Source organism: Maniola jurtina, chromosome 18 (assembly GCF_905333055.1).
Source record: "Maniola jurtina chromosome 18, ilManJurt1.1, whole genome shotgun sequence".
NCBI lineage: Eukaryota > Metazoa > Arthropoda > Insecta > Lepidoptera > Nymphalidae > Maniola > Maniola jurtina.
The window spans coordinates 10,143,176-10,163,289 of NC_060046.1; the positions used below are offsets into that span (position 1 = coordinate 10,143,176).

General features: G+C 37.1%; 1 protein-coding gene across 2 annotated transcripts in view; it reads left to right on the top strand.

Annotated features, from left to right (window-relative positions):
• Positions 1 to 19,634, top strand: part of LOC123874665 (synaptotagmin-4) — a 31,353-nt gene extending 11,719 nt beyond the window's left edge. The window contains exons 2-11 of one of the 2 annotated variants that reach the window (XR_006797964.1): positions 3,288 to 3,413; positions 3,609 to 3,778; positions 4,260 to 4,414; positions 11,391 to 11,525; positions 12,450 to 12,563; positions 13,023 to 13,134; positions 13,450 to 13,577; positions 14,228 to 14,420; positions 14,749 to 19,308; positions 19,342 to 19,634. Coding sequence is in view for 1 of the 2 variants with exons in the window: in XM_045920165.1 (XP_045776121.1) it covers positions 3,288 to 3,413; positions 3,609 to 3,778; positions 4,260 to 4,414; positions 11,391 to 11,525; positions 12,450 to 12,563; positions 13,023 to 13,134; positions 13,450 to 13,577; positions 14,228 to 14,420; positions 14,749 to 14,865 (1,250 nt within the window). In the remaining variant the exon portion in view is untranslated. Of the gene's footprint in view, positions 1 to 3,287; positions 3,414 to 3,608; positions 3,779 to 4,259; positions 4,415 to 11,390; positions 11,526 to 12,449; positions 12,564 to 13,022; positions 13,135 to 13,449; positions 13,578 to 14,227; positions 14,421 to 14,748 lie in introns of both variants that reach the window. The other variant, XM_045920165.1, reaches the window with a different exon arrangement.
• Positions 19,635 to 20,114: the final 480 nt, after the last annotated feature.

Below are 20,114 nucleotides of genomic sequence, written 5' to 3' on the forward strand. Positions count from 1 at the left end.
TAACTTTAGGTCGATGTGCCATCAGATTTTATAAGGCTTATGGTACACTAACGGTATTACTAAACTACACCCTAGTACCATAATAAGATTAACGTTTCCGCACGCGTTGTCTATTTAACCCATAATCCTATTACAGGCGAGCTTTATTTATCGTCATTTTATAGTCTCGGTCAAAGGTCGTCTCAATCAACCTTTTTTTTCTCTCTCGTCTGGCTTTACAAAGATTAGCCAATGTCAATTTTGTAGTTATTTACAAGTTAGGGAAACTCTATCAGTATGGACTTCGTCTGTGCCGGCGCTTGCCGACACACGCGCGGCACCCCTTTAGAACGCTTCCCAGTCAGTTCCAACACAGACGAAGATCTGTCACCTTGGCTACCTAGTACGTGCTACGTAACTACGTGCCAAGTTGTCAGATTGACATCTAGGCACGTAGCCTTGGCACGACAGTTCGTAATGTAACCTTGCACTTCAGATTTACGTCTTTTTAACTGGAACGTGCGACATCGCCTGCCGCGACATTTTGCAGGGATACAGCCGCAAAAAGATCACGATACAGCTGCTGTAGCCATGCGTCGCTGGCCTGTACTGTACTGCACACACAATTCTGTATCGCTACTTTACTGTCGCGATTCAGAATCGTGTTCTAGATACGCACATGTAGTGGCTGTACCCTTTCGTTACAAGTAGTCGGGTAAAAAGTCGCAGTGAACGATGCCATAACTTCAAGTAATTTACAGAACGTAGAAGTACCTACTTATACATTCATAGAATGTTATTAATTGATAATATAGGGATTTAAAACTATCTGAATTACCTACTACCAAGTTCGTTCAAGTGTAAATTGTCTATAGCCATTTTGAGGTCAGATACACTTTTGATCGATCCAATTTCTATTGTTTCCCTAGAAAATAGAAGCTCCTGAAACGTAGCCACGCCTTTGTTCAATACGTAGCAAAATTGGCATTATTTAAAAGAATTAAGTTTAAAACAGTCGTTAAAAGTTAACACAAATATTTGAAACATGTATTTTTATTTAAAATAACCATTTTAAACATTTTTTTATTTAGAATTTTTTTTAACAGTTTTTTCGCTGATACGTTGTCAGAAAACCTACCTACCTACTTGGACGAATCCTACCTAATATGTTTTAGACGGCTATCTCTTGCACTATTTTTCTCGATCTCGTAGTTTGATAAGCAGCTGTTCCCTTGACTCCCGACCGCCTCAGTTCCAATCTTGTATTCTTGTATTTTCTTCCAAAAGTGCTTTGCATCGGGACTTTTATGAGTTTATTTTACTAAAAGTTTATTTAAGGCAATACCTACCGAACAAAATATCTTTCATATTATGTTTTTAGTTACCTATTTGCATTCTCATACAGCAATTCCCATTTTAGCTTGTAATTAACCAAATATAACCTATTAAATTAACCTATGCTTTAATCACAGCTACGCCTCTGTGGAAAAGAAGTTGTTTTAAAAGAACGTTGAGAAATCAAATTATATACTTACCAAGGTTTTATTAGAAATTTATATGTAACCATAGATGAAATGAAATTTTTCATACATAATTCTTTGTTAGTGAGGGTTTACGCTATAATATAAATCAAATGAGCCTCCATGTCTTTAGTTTCTGGACTCAGCGGTTCGATCTGTAGGTCATCATCATCATCATCAACCCAGAACCCTCTCAGAATGAGGCCATGGCCCACCATGCTGGCCCAGTGCAAGTTGACAGACTTCATAAACCTTTGAGAATGATTCTGTATAATTTCTATCTAAGTACTAAATATTAAGCTCATAATCTCAGAACAAAAGCATCAGCTCTATGTATTTAATAAATACAGGCCTTTTGTTTTTTCAGCCTTGTATAAGAGTACCTACCAAATTCTATAGTCCTCCGAGCTCGCCTGATGAATGTAGGCTGAATTTAGGTCATATTTTCTTTTGTGATTAGTTATGAATGACTAAGGATTATGATTCTCCATTTATCTAGAACCCCATTTAAACATTACTTTAAACACTACAAAGAAAACTTAAATCTTAATGGGATTATTTTGCTATTGTTTTTGTTTGAATAATTTACTAAACGTTTTATTATAAATGAAATAAATACTTAATTATATGGTGTTATAAATCGACAGGTCATGACCAAAATAGTGCTGGTAATCAAAAATATTATAAAAGCCTGTTAAAATATTAGGTACTCAATTCTGTGTGGTTTAATAAATTCAGTTTGGAATATTTTAATATTTCGCCGCATACTGAATTGTACTACTCCGAGTAACTCCCGCTCAGCCCTCGACGGAGTTTAAGGTCAAGTGTCGTTATGAAAGATCGACACGAATACAATATTAAGTTTCAGATATTCAGCTGAAACACTTGGTGTTGCAAAACTGAATGGTATTTCTTTTTCTGATTCTTAAGAATCAGTAGCATAGAAATTGGTCCAAAAGAACCGTTAAATTATGGAAGAAACAGATTTGAAATACGAAACTCCACTCACGTCACGCATCGGGTTTGTAGTTAGATCTGAAATACAGATTAAAACAATACTGTTGTGTTAGTAGTTGTGAGTGTCTGGCCAAGGCAAGAGGAAAGCACTAATGTTTACTAAACTTACGAGTACGTTTGGCGTTGTCATTGTGCCGTTCAAATGGCTTCACTCAAAACCTCAGTTATCCACAGACACAAATCGTGTGTGGACAGGTCGATGGTCCGGTAGTAGTAACAGCAGTTCGCTTGTATAGAGTATCAGGGGTGGGGATGATAGAATATCATTATCTTCTAGAATATGTGGCGATCACCACAATTGACACCCGATGGTGCTTCTCACATTCATACGAAAGAATCATAGTAGCAATCACGCGATACGTACCTGCCTGACGGAACATCACACTAAATAGGCCCCGAGCATGACACCCGTTTGTAGGAAAATCCTCCTATTGTTACGGTCACACACCGCTTCCGTGCAAATATAATCCATAACTAATATTATAAATACGAAAGGGTGTCTGTCTGACTGCTACCTTTTCACGGTCCATCAGTTTAACCGATTTTGACGAGGGATAGAGTTAGCTTATATCCCGGGGACGGACTTTTTATCCCGGAAAATCAAAGAGTTCCCACGGGATTCCTAAAGAGCCATCCGCTTAACTGATTTATATTGCGTCCCTGTAATTGGTATTGGCCACTCTTTATCCCAGAAAATCAAACAGTCTGCACGGGATCTTTAAAAACCTAAGTCGCGGGCATCTTCTAGTGGTTTATATTTTGTTGTTATAGCGGGTGAATGGCACAGCGCAACGTTCTGGATACTGGTGGTGGGCGCAGCGGCGGTCGTCGCGTCCATCGTGGCTGCTTTCGCGTGCTGGGTCGCCCGCCGCCGCGCTGCACTTGCTCACAAACTTGGTAAGACATTGCTAGGCATTGGCGAAGGCATCGGTACAGTACTATACCACTTTTATATCTTGCATCGGCTAAATTCGTTTGCGCAGAAAAGCGCAATCTAACACCGACTAAAACCGAACGAAACAATACACAAATCAAAAAAATCAATCGTTAGGTAAATGTATGATATTTGTAGCTTATTTTGCTTCTTCACAGGAGGGAAGCGAGGCCCAGACAAGGCGCTAGTATTCCAGCCACCTCGTCGTGCAACTGCAGTGCGGTCGCCTGGCTCAGCCACACACTACCTGCGCAAATCCCCGTCACCAACCGCAACCGCCCCGCAACCAGTCGCGTCGCCACCGCAACCACAGCCCCCTAATAATCCGGTGAGTGAGAATATACAACTGTCACGAAAACAAGTGCCAGAGGACGGGCCACGTGGTGCTCTATCTCAAAGTATATGGAGTCTCGATAAATCACTAAGACTTAAAGACCTAGTGTCGGCGTATCTACCACCTAATACACCATACGACTAAGTACACACTCCATCCCGTTCAGGAGAAACACATTCTTGCGAACGATAGCGTTTTCATTTCCGAGTTCGGCCAAAGAAAATTCGATTCGATTTGAGCTTAGATTAAGGATTGGTCTTCACTGCGGTCGGAGTATAGTGGAGACAAATCGTATAAATCTAAGAATTTGAGGAAAGTATTAATTCAGAAAGGATTACGTCCAGAACGTGAATTATTAAGTCTTCTAACTTTTTGTTCGACCAAACAAACTTTTAGATGAATTAAATTTCAGGCGCTGTGCACTGTGCACTTATTTTTTACTATGCAAATAACATAATTGTTTTTTTCTCCTTAGCCTTCTGGTGCCAACAGTCCACACTCGCCAACAGCACCAGAGCCTGCACCTCTGAGCAAAGAGCTTGCCGATGCCAATGCCACTGAGAAACCCAAACCAATCGAGCCTGAGACGGTCAGCGACGGCAAACTTGGCGATCTGCACTTCAAGTTGCGGTAAGCTGACACTCTAAACAGGAGTGGTTTTTTTTTTTTCTTTAAATCTGGCTTTACTCTGATTAGCCAATGTCAAGTTTGTGATATTTTCAAGTTATTGAATTTATACAAGTATGGACTCCGTCTGCGCCGGCGCCCACCGACATACGCGCGGCGCCCCTTTAGAGCGCTTCCCAGTCAGTTCCATCACCAAAAAACACCAACTAACACATAAACCAGCCACTCTTAACAAAAAAAAACACTCCAAACAAGCATAGCACGCGCGCCAGCAAACGCCATCGCAGACGAAGTCCCACAGGAGTGGTTACTTCATGGAAAATAGTTCACACTTGCCAGCAGCTCCAGAGCCTCCCCCCGCCAAGATTTTTATAAGAGCTCTGTTTTCAAGAATATATAAGCAGCTAAAATACAAATTGTTAATTCATGACCAATACAATTTTCCTATTCGATCTTTGGACAGTAGTCATATTGTTATGCAATTCTTTTTATATAATCCGGAGTTTTCCAGGTAAGTAGATACTATTTGTTTCATGTCGTAATCGAAACAAAATGGGAAATTTTTTGTTACCTAATTCAAAAAAATAAATTGAAAATAACTTTGTTTGTTCAATAAGAACTAGTAATCAATGTAAATCAAAGCGTTACAACGATAAATGAAAAGCAATTTAAGGTAAACGGAGCTTTTTTTCTCATTTAAAAAGAAGAACATTTTCCGCTACTGTGGTTCTTATAAGGTACGTAGGTACTAGGTAGGCGTCGAAGTTATCTAATACAAAAATAGATTAAAGATCGTAGCAATTTATACCTACTCATAAAAGGAATAAGAGGAAAACTGGTAGATATCAAACCTGTGTATCTTTTTATGATATTTGTTATATTTTATATCAGAGAAAGAAATCCTAGTAGATTTTTAGGGGCTGTTTTCCGTCGGAGCAACAACATGCCACAATGCAGCATGCTACCAATGGAAATATTAATTTTGCGGCAGTCTATTTTTTGCTGAGACAATATTGTGATGTAAAATTGGTATAAATGTATATGGTATATGGTATACCATATACATTTATACCAATATATATAAATGTATATGGTATATGGTATACCATATACATTTATACCAATACCGTACCGTATACGTACCGTAATATACTCGATTTTACGGTACGACAGTCTACACTCTACCGACGACTCTAGGTACGTACTCGTACATAGTGCGGCCCTGTGGCATGTCGCAAGGTCGTATTATATGTTGCTCACGCGTAAATAATGCTTTACGGAATATAAATTTTGTATGTTTTCGTCTGGCTCAACATAGGCTTGAAATTGAATGAACCTACATAGGTAAATCGAATCTTTTTAGCGATAATGGAATTTAATTTATCCTTTGACGTCAAGTGTTGAATACTTCATAAAAGTAATGTTCTTAAAAATAGCTAAGAAAAGGCTGTACAGTGTACATAATATTTTATGAATAACTTACTTGCTTCTTTAGACAGATCATATTATCAATCTTCGGATAGGACGCAATATGCATATTTTAACCCAATTTTAGCCAGAAATGTTGCTTGTTTTGAAATGATGTAAATAATTTGTTATCTTTAATAGCATATTAAATAGAAATAAATACAACATAATATTATATTTGAAGTAAACAAGTGTAAATTAAAAATTTATAACACCCCCGCCGGCAAGTGAAGGTTGCAGTTACTAAAAAAGAGCTGATAACTTTCAAACGGCTGAACCGATTTTCTTGGATTATAGCTAAGAACACTCTCGATCAAGCCACCTTTCAAACCAAAAAAATAAATTACAATCGGTTCATTAGTTTAGGAGCTACGATGCCACAGACAGATACACAGATACACACGTCAAACTTATAACGCCCCTCTTTTTGGGTCGGGGGTTAAAAATAGGATAGACTCACAAGTTTAGAATATCGAAAAATTTGATGAATCTTTTAGATACCGCCCGCCCTCCGCCCGCCTAGCCGTGCTAGGAGTACCTACATCTAGCCGGGGCGCATGAAGGATTCATGACTCGGTGCATAAATAGTACAGAGTGACAGTCTTTATGTAGAGTCGGCAAACTTGTATGCACTTTGAAATAGGCAGCGTTTCTTGAATAGGGGTATTTTATGCGCAAGCTTTGATAATTTGAAACTTAATTTCTCAGAAATCATATTTTTTAATCATTAGTGCTAAGACTTGGGAGGAGGAACATTTTTCAAATAAAAACGTATTTAGTAGGTAAAGGGGTAAAGTAATACGAATAATTACCATGTATTGAATCTTCTGAATTGAAAAGTTATTAGTATCAACATATCAAAGCTAATCGACGTTAATTTCACTAAAAATGACTCATATAAATTGTGTGAAAAGTTCTCATTTTCAAAACAACGTATTACGTAAGTAGTTCTCATGAAAAAAGTTTTTTTTTTTCAACTTTTTTGCGCAACAAATAAAAAGTCATTGTTTAGAGTTTTGTACTGAATACTGGTGTACCTATAAAAAAATTTACCCCACTTCTATGGGTTGACAAAAACCATCGACAGGTAGGTATATCAAAACGAATCATTTTTCCATGCGTATCTATAGATTTTATGGTGTTCCTTGTTAAGAGGGCTCTCTCCGTCACTCGTTTCATACAATCGTAGTTCCAATTTCATTTGAATATTAAGCAACCAAAGTCCATGAAATTTTGCAGACATATTCTAGAAACTAATATCTATGTCTGTGGTTTTCCAGATTTCTGTTAAAATATTCGGTTTCAAAGTTACGCGGTCTTAAAAATTTTCATACAAATCTTTGAGCCCCTGTAATTTTAAAACTACATATTTTTAGAAAAAATCTAAAACACCACAGACAGATATTAGTTTCTAGAATATGTCTGCAAAATTTCATGGACTTTGGTTGCTTAATATTCAAATGAAATTGGAACTACGATTGTTTGAAACGAGTGACGGAGAGAGCCCTGTTAACCCTAGTACCTACACCATCATACGTTAGATCTAATCGAAATGTATGATTACCACATGATTACAATCGACAGCCGTCCGCATATGTTCGCCGCAAAATCGATATCGAGGTACCTACGTCGCTGTCTGTATTTGAGCCGCGCGATATAGTCTAGGGTTGCCACGTTTAATTTTAATCTAGATAGACATTTACTAGAGAGACATTTACTCCCTCTAGCCGTTCCTTCATTTCTGAAGATCGTGGGCCTGGTGTTCTTGTAACCTCGCGCGGATTAATTTTTTCCATCGGCTTCTATCGGAGGCTAGTCTTGATAAATATAGAAGGAGAAATTTATCAGATGATAATATATCAACGTACAACCCAACCATACAACTTAGACTGGAAAGTTAAGATTTCGCACGTACCTGAAGAGGTGATAAACCAGTAGTTAAGTCATCGCGTCGGTTTTCTGTTCGGGAGAAGTTCGGAGTTCGATAACGGGCACGTACAACCTAACCTAACCTAACCTTAACTTAATGGAGTTAAGTGAGTTTTAAGCAAATAAATATCACTTGCTTTCACCAAAATGGCTGTAAACGCTATAGAATAAATAAATTGTTTCCTTTTTTTCTTTCAAAAAGTACAATAATAATGGTATACGAGTGGCAGCCCTGGCTATCACCCACGCTCTGTCATCCCCTATATACACGGGGGGAGGTTCAGGGGTCGCTAATAGATTTATCAATAATTGTCCTCCTCCGTAATTGCGTTTGGCTTTTATAAACAACGTGATTTGTTAAGATGAAACGCAATTTACTACATCAATAGCCTAGTGGGATTCAATTTCATTCACACGTAACTATATTTCAGTAAGTGCTTGTACCTGGTACTAATCATAATAATATTTCAGTAAGTGCAGTACCTAGGTACTAATCATAATTTCTATTGAATATAATTTATTAAAACGAATTAGGTAACCAATAAATAACTGAACATTCTATACAAGTGTAAATTAAAAATTTATAACACCCCCGACAAGTGAAGGATACAGTAACTAGAAAAGACCGAAAATACCTGATAACTTTCAAACGGCTGAACCGATTTTCTTGGACTATTCCGCGCCTACGATCCAGAGTATCAGAGTTTTCCAAAACATCATTTTCAAATAAATAATTATGTATCAAGGCAACGTCCATCTTGACAGCTTGACATTTGTCAATTGGCATAATATTATGAACCTAACGGTTATGTAACCTTCTTTTCTACAAGAAAACTTGAAAAGAGCTGATAACTCTTAAATGGCTGCACCAATTTTTTTGGATTATAGCTAAGAACACTCTCGATCAAGCCACCTTTCAAACAAAAAAAACTAAATTAAAATCGGTTCATTCGTTTAGGCGCTACGATGCCACAGACAGATACACAGATACACAGATACACAGATACACAGATACACAGATACACAGACACACAGATACACAGACACACAGATACACAGATACACACGTCAAACTTATAACACCCCTCTTTTTGGGTCGGGGGTTAAAAATTAACTTAAATATAAACTGAAATTAAATATAATAATATTGAATTAAAAACTGAAATAAATTTAATTATAATAATTAAATTCTTATTAATATTGTAAATATAGAAGTATGTTTGTTACTCCTTAACGCAACAATGACTGAGCAGACTTGGCTTGAATTTAGATTGGATATAGCTTATATCCTGAATTAACACATGAGTTACTACACCCATCCCACAAAATCGAAGAGTTCCCGCTAGATTTTAAAAAATCTACGTCCACGCGGGTAAAGTCGCGAGCATCAGCTCTAGTATTTAATATGCCTGTGACCGCGAATTTATTCTGTATCTAACTAAGCAGCTTAGAATCAGATTACATAGAAGTAAACAAGTGTATATGCCACCGACTTTAAAGTTACATAATGACAGCCTTCAGAACGGTCGCCATATAATGCCTCGCTTTACGGTGACATTGTACGGTGTCGTAAACTCAGCCGTAACAGAGATACCGCTTGATGTTCCGTGATATCGGAAAGTGTATGGAAAATATGCCAATTTATTTGAAGATTCAAGTTCAACAAGTTTAACTAAGCAGCTAAGAATTAGATTACATAGAAGTAAACAAATGTACATGCCATAATGACAGCCTTCAGGACAGTCGCCACATAATGCCTCGTTTCACGGCGACATTGTACGGCGTCGTAAACTCAGCCGTGATAGAGATACCGCTTTTTAAGTGCGGAAACCAGCCCAGAGAGAAGAGATACCGCTTCATGTTCCGTGATATCAAAAAATGTATGGAAAACATGCCAATTTGTTTGGGGATTCGAGTTTGGCAAGTTTAACTAAGCAGCTTAAAATAAGATTACATAGAAGTAAAAAATGTATGTATATGTATGAAGTTACATAATGACAACCTTCAGGGCGGTCGCCACATAATGCCTCGTTTTACGGCGACATTGTACGGTGTCGTAAACTCAGCCGTAACACAGATACCGCTTGATGTTCCGTGATATCGGAAAACGTATGGAAAATATGCCAATTATTTTGGAGATACAAGTTTAACTTACACAGTACTGTGTAAGTTGGTACAGTTACCAACACGATTAAATAACCTGGGAAATCCACGGTCGGTTCAGATATTACGACTCGAAATAGGCAACTTTTTATCCCGGAAAATCAAACAGTTCCCACGGGATCTATAAAAATCTAAATCCAAGCGGACGAAGTCGCGGGCATCCTTTAGTAATTTATAATTAGGACAAAATCGCACAGAGTTTTAGCGAAGAATACGACGTAGTAACATAATTGAAGCCCTATTTTTTGAAATAGAAAACTAAGACTAAATAATATCGTTTTTAAAATGCTAGAATAAATTTCTTGTTGCTCTTTATGCTGTCCTCTCTACTCGTATTCTAAGATTCAATAGTAACAGTGCAGATATCTTGTTCTATGAAAGTATGTTAACATTTTTACATGAATCCCGTCGCCAGTCAGTCGTCGTCGCTCTGATAAAAGCTGTAACGGCGTATTCTAGTTCACTGTAGGAGGCGTGAACACTATTCATAATATCTAACAAGTTTACAAGACTGTTTAGTATATCTCATAATAATATATCTGAGTATTTTATTTATGGATACACCAGGATTAGTAATATAATACCCTTCCGACCGAATTTCGGCTACGGCGGCCAATCTTCATACCTAGAGCATAGCCAATTGCGCAGGAATTATAATAAAAAATAAGTTATAATATGTAACTACTTATACCCGCAGTTTTTCATAGGCCTTTCTGTATTTCCTGACATTATAGATAAATTATAATTAAACTTTAATTGATTTCCTAAACGTACCCGATTTTTCTAAAATAGTTCGCTATAAAAGATAGTCGAGTCAATAGCCAAAAATATCCCATCTCTAATCCACAGTTTTTCATGAACAACGTTCTGAAGCTATTTTTATTGCTATTTTTAACACTTCCTGCTCATATTTAACTGGGCATTAACATTTCACACAACAAAGTCTATTTCCAGAAGAGAAGTATTAAATCATGTCTATTGAGATTAATAAATTAATTCTAATCCTTTTTTATCTAAGAATATTTGTTTTTGGTTACTGTCTAGAACGTACGTACGTATCTACGTAATTTAGGCACTGGAAAGTTTCTTCGAGGATTCGTTATCTTTCCCATTTTAGCCGTACTTTGACCGGCAAAGAGGATGCTTGAGTTCTTACTTACTAATATTTTTCCGATACGTAATTTTTTTATGCAATACACATTTTGACCATTGATATTGGAAGCGCCACCACTAGCGTTTTAGGATTTTAACTAACCATCAAAAATACGATTGCTATGCATATATTTTGGCCTTTGTTATGGGGTTCTTCTCAAGTTCTCAGGCTAGTATTTTGAAACCCACATTGCTTCAGTTTTAAGTATTTCATAGTTTTTCACTGTAAGATCGTGATTTGAATTTTATGTTTGTCATTTTCCCGTAGATATGAAAATGAGAAGAGCGCTCTGGTGGTGTCGGTGGTATCATGCCAGGGTCTGCCTGGCCGCGAGCCCGCGGGACCCGACCCGTACGTCAAGCTGCAGCTGTTGCCAGACAAACAGCACAAGGTCAAGACCAGGTGGGCTTTTATCCGTTCTATACAGAGGTTTAACATTATCATCAGTCACTATGCATCCAGAGTGCTATTGGACATACATCCGTTTCATTTTCAGTACTCCATCCCCAGTCTTCAAGGAACCAAAAGTTTAATTTGCTATTATCCGCTAAACCAGACAAACCACTCGACCTACGTTTCGCCCCGACACCGGTGCATCCTCAGGAGATGTAGACCTTACAGTGCCTAAAATTGCCTAGTTACTTTTGATTTGGTTCCGTGTATATGGACAAGGATTTCCAACGCCTGATTCTATACAACATTTATTTGTCGTCATCATGCAAAAAGTTTTATTAAACAAGACATATAAGGTTCAAAACATCCAATCATTGCCAGTTAAGTACTTTTCGGATATCATCGCTTGTCTACTCGATCGAAGGGCGTCCGATACGCTTGTCGAGACGCAATCGCTCTTCAAGAATCTTTCGTCGAGCGGTTCTTAGACAGCTACGTGACCTGCCTGTTCCCAATAAAACTAAAGCATACTCACTATTATCTTTTCAATGATTTATTCTCCACACTGGATCCTAGTATCTAAGTGAATCGCAGGAACCTGCTATGTACGTATCTGTACGTAGTTGAAATTCCTCGGACACGTACGAAGCGATTTGCTTCCTCGTTTCTAATTCAAGCCGCTATGATATGGAACGCCCTTCCGGCATCAGTTTTCTCTTCCACTTTTAATATGGGTACCTTCAAGTCAAGAGTGAATAGGCAACTTCTAGGAAAGCGCGCTCCATCTTAGGCTGCATCATCACTTGCTAGCAGGTCTGATTGCGGTCAAGCGCTAGGCTGTAAAAAAAAATGGTACCTTCCTCTTGTACACACTATACGAAAGTGACCATTCCTTCAGAAGTATTTACTTATTTATTGATTCATGTGTTTCAGGGTGGTACGCAAGACCCGATGCCCCGTGTACGATGAGGACTTCACATTCTACGGCATCGCGCCGCACCAGCTTTCCGCTATCACGCTACACTTTGTCGTCTTGAGCTTTGATAGGTAACAATGTTATTTAGACAATGGATGCATATCCCTCTACGTTGTTCCGATTATTGTTCTAAATCAACACAGAAGACAGAACATAGGCAGACCAATAAAAATGACAGATCACCATCTATTAAACGTATTAAGTTATATCTTAATGATACGAGTATAATATGTCGACAATCATTTTCGTCTCCATCGTTTAGGAGAATTTATTGCGATTTGCGAAATACTTTAAGAGAAGTATGTGGTAAAAATAGGTTAAGGATCCTTGACGATGTAAAAGATTTTGTTAGAGGTTTGTGTCCGAATTCATTGAAGTATTGCATGCTCTGCGATGCCCTTATATCACTTCATTATAAAGTTTGTACCTTATACTGTGGACTTCCAAGGTAAAAGCATTGTCACGTACCAATAAGGGGGTTCTGTACTCAACTAATGTTGAACAACTTTCAACAATTCTTCTTACCACAGATACTCTCGCGACGAGATTATCGGTGAAGTGGTCTCCCCGCTGTCGACGCTGCAGCTGCACAGCGGTGAGGCCATGGCACTGTGCCGAGAGATACAACCCAGGAGTCTCAAGGTAAGGGATTTGACTTATTAAAGCTAGTACTTAGTAATTAAGTAGTGATTGCCTTGTGGTTAAAAAGCCAGTGCCCCTCCCCCCCACCCCCCAGCACTGGCTTTCGATCGAGGGTTCGATCCCAGGCACGCACTTCTAACTTTTCGGATGCAATTATCACATGCTTTAACGGTGAAGGAAAACATCGTGAGGATACCTGCATGCCTGAGAGTTCTCCATAATGCTCGTGGAGGTGTGTGAAGTATACTCGCACTTGGCCAGCGTGGCAGATGATATCCTAAACCCTTCTCTGATCTTCTTGCCTTCCACTCACAGATGCGCAGCGTGGGTCGCGGGGAGGTGCTGGTGTCACTGTGCTGGCAGCCCGCCGCCGCGCGCCTCACCGTGGTGCTGCTGAAGGCACGCAACCTGCCTAAGATGGACGTCACTGGCCTTGCTGACCCGTAAGATTACCTTGATATTTCTCGGTCTATACCAAGCGAACTAGCATTCAACCATAGCATAAATAAATACATTGAAACGACGCGACGCCCTTGATATGTTTGTGAACGAGCCGGATTTACGGTCTTAAATCGTAGCATCCATACACTTGAACGAAGAATTAACTGCTAAGCAAAATAATTTATTAGAGTGTGCTTTGCCAATTTTTGCTGTTCGGTGTCCCTTCTCCTGCTGCTCGGTTTAGACGTTTCCGTCGACTGACTGTATGAAGTACCTCTTTAGTTTGTGATTTAACTCAGATAGCTCCTTCATATTAGTTCACTCTGGCTCCTTGGTGTAAGAATGGTAAAGGAGACTTAACTGTAACGTCAACAGCACAGTATAATTATTTCAGGAACCCTCCTACTTACACACACATTTTGTATAGGCTAACCTTTTTGCCACAAGAAATTTTAGTGAAATCATCCAAAAACATAACTTTCATGATAGCACATAATACTAAACTTTTTTTCATTAGAAATTTGGTACGTGGCTGTAACTGGCGTTGTGGCCCGTGTGGGTAGGAGTAAGGAGCGCATATTTTATGGAGCCTAAGATAAAAGAATGATAGATAAGCTGTTCAACTCATCAGCTGAATGTTTCTCCCTTACAGTTACGTGAAGATGTACTTGCTATACAACGGGCAGCGCATCGCAAAGAAGAAGACCCATGTAAAGAAACGCACTCTCAACCCGGTATTCAACGAATCCTTCGTGTTCGAGGTTCCAGCCGCTCCCAACGCAACGCTCGATCACGTGTCACTGGAACTTCTCGTGCTGGACTGGGACCGCGTCACTAAGAACGAGGTGAGGGTTCTCCAGCTTTCGACGACATGACTCCATAAGCGACTTTTTAGGTTAGTAGAGTTAGCTTAGTTGGTCGGAGTGACGAATCTAGCGAAGAGAAAACTTCTTCCAACGCGTATAGTGTCACATACCGGAAACTAAAAGATGTAAGTAAGAAGAAACGCACCCTCAACCTGGTGTTCGATAAAACTTTCGTTTTTAACCGGCTTCGAAAAAAGGAGGAGGTTCTCAATTCGTCAGAATCTTTTTTTTCGACTGCCCTCAATAGCAAACTCAACCATCGTGTCGCTGGAGTTTCTTGTAAAGCTATAGGATTTGTTTTCTGCAGGTGATCGGTCGCCTGGAGCTAGGAGCCGAGGGCACCGGCAGCGCCCGACACCACTGGCGCGAGGTGCAAGCGGCCCCGCGCCGCCAGATCGCGGACTGGCACAAGCTGAAGGAGTGAGCCGAGCTACTTCCCACTGACCCCGTACCCATACCCACGCAACCACCGCCGGCCCACAACAGATACCCCCTAGCGCTGCGGCCCTCGAGCCTGCCTTTGATCTTCTCCAAGTATCTGGGGCCGTCTAATGTGGTGGTGTAACTTGCTGATTCATACATTTATACTGTGCATTGGTTCTGTGTGTTAGCGATTGGTCCTTAGAAATCTACAAGTTCTGGTTGTCTCATTGCAATTTAAAAATACACCCTACCGCCCTAGATATTATTATATTGTTCTTCAAATAACTATTTAGGGCTGCCTAATAGCGTAAGCTGCTTATGCAAACATTTTCTATGCGTATTTCATGTAAAAGCTGAATAACGAATCCGAACTGGGCGCAGCCTCGTGTGGCAGCCTGGCTAGTTCTGCCGTCAGTGACCGAGGTTTTTCCGATATAATCAAACGGTATGTTCGGCCCAGGCTACCTCCACTGCTCGCCCGCCTCTGAGCTACAAAGTTATAATATGCAGTTCGTTTCGTACACATTGGTCGAAGACTTTGAGACGATGTCTTCTAAATGATTGTCTTGATGCAATCGCGGCCAAATACTAGAACGGGTAATAGCGTATAAACTCAAAAAATTTCACATTTACGTAAGTACGCATTTTTGTGTATCAGTGGAGTTGTAGCAATGGAATTAGGTACCTACGACCGTAAATAAAATTGAAAAATTAAACCTATTTAAAATTACAGAATAAAAAAATAGCACATTCAGAACTAAAGTGACCTAAAGCAAAATATATAATTTTTGAGATCTCTACCCACACGGGTTGGATATAAAAATCATATTAATTTCATAGGTCACTTTATTATCGCCACATGCACAATCATTGAATCATTAAAATCATCCGCAGTATTGCGGAAAAAATACGGGTAAGTGGGAATTTATGTTAGCCAAAGTCCAGAAACAGGTAAACGGTTTCTTTAGCGGTAATTTAAAATTTAAATGTAGTGATATTTTGTATTAGATAGATGAAATTTATTTCGTTACAAATTAGTATGTTTACTCGATGTCCTTTGTTCTTTGAAATTTTCGAAAACGCACATTTTCAAATGTCCGTTAATTGTGTCACAAAAATTAGATGCTTAATTTTAAGAATTAAATAATTAAAGATTAATAAACAATATTTATCTTTACTCCTTTAGCAAGAGCGTATTACATGATGATACTACGTCACGACGTCATGGTATATGTTAAAGCGGCGATATAATCTGTGTGAGGGTGATTTCATGAAGGAGTAATCGAAAATATTGTAAGGTTAGTATACTTTTAGAAATTGGAACAATGGTCTTTGCTCTATTTTCAATGAATTAAAATTTTTACATATCTAATTGTTAGAGACGTAACAATTGATACAAAAAACAATTTTTTATACTATTAATAAATGGGAATAAATAAATGCGGTTTACTAATAAATTATTTATCCTTAATTTGTGACTTCAAAACATATTATCTCGATAATAAAGCTTAATAAATTTCGCTTTTATTGTAAGACTATTTTTATGTGTATAGCTATAAATTGGACTTGAAAAACTTTCCATTGCTTTATTACTAACTCTTTTTATAATTCTTAACGTATTTTTGGCAGAAGTTTAATATTTTGCACCATCTTTGTTAAGCGCCATTTTTTCCAGCGAAGCTATTATTTTGATATTAGTGGTATTTTGATTATTATTAAGACACTGTTGTATTAAATAACTATAATATAAGAAAGAGAATTATATTCAGCTTAGTATCTTCACAAAACCGTTTCGGAGGTTATATTTTTTTATTTTACCAAAAGTAAAAACAATTGTGTGAACAAAGTCATGTCAAGTTTAATTAAAAAGAAATTCTTGAGTTCTACAGTATTTCAATCATGAAAAGTATATAGATTTTTTTACGTTTAAGAATTCATTATCATTTTTGCTATTAAATGTCTGAAAAACTTTTCATTTATAAAACTATTTAGAATTTACAATCAAGTAACTAATCCCTAATATTTTTGAAATAATAGCAAAATTGATGTTGAATTTAAAAATATAATGTAATACTCAAATTGAATATTAGCTCTTAATATATTATTATGTACTTACAGTTAGGTTATAGGGACAAAAATCTATTTTATACTAACGCTAGTGGTTAACTTTAACTTTAGGTTTAAATAATATATGTGTAACGGCTCATTCGACGAGGCTTCGAGCTTTGTAGTCACTTGTACCTTATAGTCGCAAATCATACAGATTCTTCTAGCTACTTCTAGAGTTTTCTATACCTTTAGCACAACACATTGTCATACTATAAAATGTTGTTGCTGTCCACATACACGCATTCGACATTCATGATATATCTTAAAGACAGTATTTTACTCATAATGATAGGCATAGGTACGTCATACGCTATACTCGTTCATAATACATACCGAACGTGACGTCATAAATTTTGCAGGAGAATTGTAGGTGAATGTAAGCCAAGCTTTACATTTCAACGTAGATCATACCTACATCCAAAAATCCCACCACCACAATAGCACCCCCTTCCATTTAGATTTAATGACGTCTTTATGTAGTCGGTGACCAGGAATATGTTAATACGTATAATCTATTAGACTTATTGGTGTTACTATTTTGTATTGTAGCAACAATAAGGAATCTTTATTGATAGTAATAATTAATTTCTTGACTGTCATTAATATTTATCAAAAAAATAATCGTAAAATTTCTTTATTCTAATTCCCCAGCCATTTGCTTGCATAAACTATGTATTATGTACAATTAAAAATTTAACTATAAAGTGTATTTTTTCGTTATATTATAGAAATGACCTTTTTTGTAACATAACAATTATTTATTTTTCTGTAAATAAAAATATGAATACACCGGATAAAGTGTAATTTGAATTTTATTATGTTGGTTATTCTTTAATGTTTAATATTAAGTAGATGTTAGACTTAAAATTAGTGTTTAAATACGCAATTTAATGGAATTAATATAACATTAATAATGTAAGTAATAAATCTCAAAAAATAAATCTTTAAGAACTTATGTATGGAGTTGAGATATAAATTTGTGTTTATATATACATATATTACTCCATACATACATACATATGTTTATATAATATATAATACTCCATACTTCTACATTCCAACAAACGATCATGAAAGCTACTCTCTATCGAAACGAATTGTAATTTTAAAAAAAATGTTGAAATCAGACTCACTCGTGACAAAGACATTTCAGAACGAATGCTTATCTAAGTATATCGCTCTTTGTAATTATTTGAATCGTATAGAGAGTGGGCAAGTAGATTTTGATTAAGTACGTCTACATTATTTTCAATATCACGAAATTTTTGAGTTAGGTCTCTTTCGTATTAAATGATGCGTAAAGTATTTTGTAAATATTCATCGAATTGTAACTGTAACGAATAGGTATGTTCTACTCTTTAGTGTTAAGGTATTGTATGTGTAAACTTAAGTGAACCGTGTTTTTTGTTTTCCAACTCTATATGTTTTAAAATTTGTAAATGTTTATGAATGTAGTAGATGCAAAAATCAATGCAACATTATAACAACAATTAAGCTACAAACTCACTGCACATGCTATACCATAGCAGGAGACTAGCTATAAAGAATCTGACTGTTATTACATAGTTTTAAAACGGTAAAAAGTTAAAGCTTGTCTGCCTTTTTGTTCATTTTTTCACGACTTAACCTCGCTAGATTCGCCTAGATACATAGCAGACTTTGGTGAAACTTAGCACAATGATATCTAGGTTCTATTCTACATTTCGAAGACGGACGTTTTGTCACAGAAAAAGAATTTATTCTCTCAGAAAGAAGAATTTGAAAAACGTCGATGAAATCGGGGAAACTAGTTACAGCCGTAGTACTAATAATACCGAATATCTTCCAGGGTAGTTAATCAATTTATGGATCATTCAAATCACAATTATAATGTGAAAATTGTCTCCTGCCATGGTTTAGTATTAGCTGTACAAAATAGGTATCTTATGAATTATCGCAACAGGTTATAGGAAGTCAGGAAAATAGCCATGTCTGATATCAATTATTTGCTATTGATAAAACAGGTTTAATTTAATATAGAAATGCTATTATTTTGGAAACGATGTCACGTTCTAAGTGAACATGATTTAGGCCCTAGAAGGAAGGTACTAGGAGCTTTGAGAGCACATTATAAAAGACTAGGAGTTGGTAGGACTAGGAGTAGAAGGACAGTTTGATATTTTTTATTTGTATTAAAAAAATGACAAGAATCAGACGTGCCAATACTGATACTTTCAGCTGAAAGGTGCATATGAACATTATGAACGTAACGCATGTACACATAATATGCAAACGGCGCTGTGCTTTCAGTAAACGCAATTCGTAACGTCATACAATCTGCGTTTAGAGTACGCAGGTTGTATTCATACGCACGAGATCAATTACGCAGCCTGTATTGATTCATACGCACCAAATAACTTACACCTTTATAATCCGTTTGACTTACTCAGCTATTAATTTTTCAATTTTAAGCTTAGCTTTCGCTTACATTCGAAGGCTACCCTAAATGTATTTTGAGATGTATGTCTCTCGTACTCCGTTGTGATAATTCATAAGAATATGATTGATTGCAAAGTCCAGCACTTTTAGTACCGAAATACATACACTTCACCAAAATATCAGATTTGTATACTTACTAAGGAATTTTAGTAAATAAATTATTGACTGGTGCTTTCACAATAATTGTACGTTTTATTTATCCTCAACTATCTTTTCCTAGTAATTTTTATGGTTTCAAAATAAAGCAGACCGTAACGTAATTCGCAGTACTGGATGGTTGGTATAAAATCTACTTACTCTTCAGGATTCTTACAAATATGACTTAGGTACCTACTTTTTATCCAAGAGTGCAGTAGGTTTTTCTGCAAGATGAAAGGTTCTGGTTCTGGTTTGAATTTACAATTAGGTACTTAGCACAGTTGGAAATGTTTTGCTCAGTTATTCAAATCAGGTCTAGAAGTAGAAGACGTAAGATGCAAGCCTGTAGGTAAACTAACCAATCTTACCACCAAAATATAATTTATTAATAAAAAAAAAGATTCCGACGAATTGAGAACCTCCTCCTTTTTTTGAAGTCGGTTAAAAATCGACACCCATTATAATATGAGTGTCGAATTTTTGAAAGAAAATTTTGGCGGAAAATCTACTCCAACAGGAATTTGA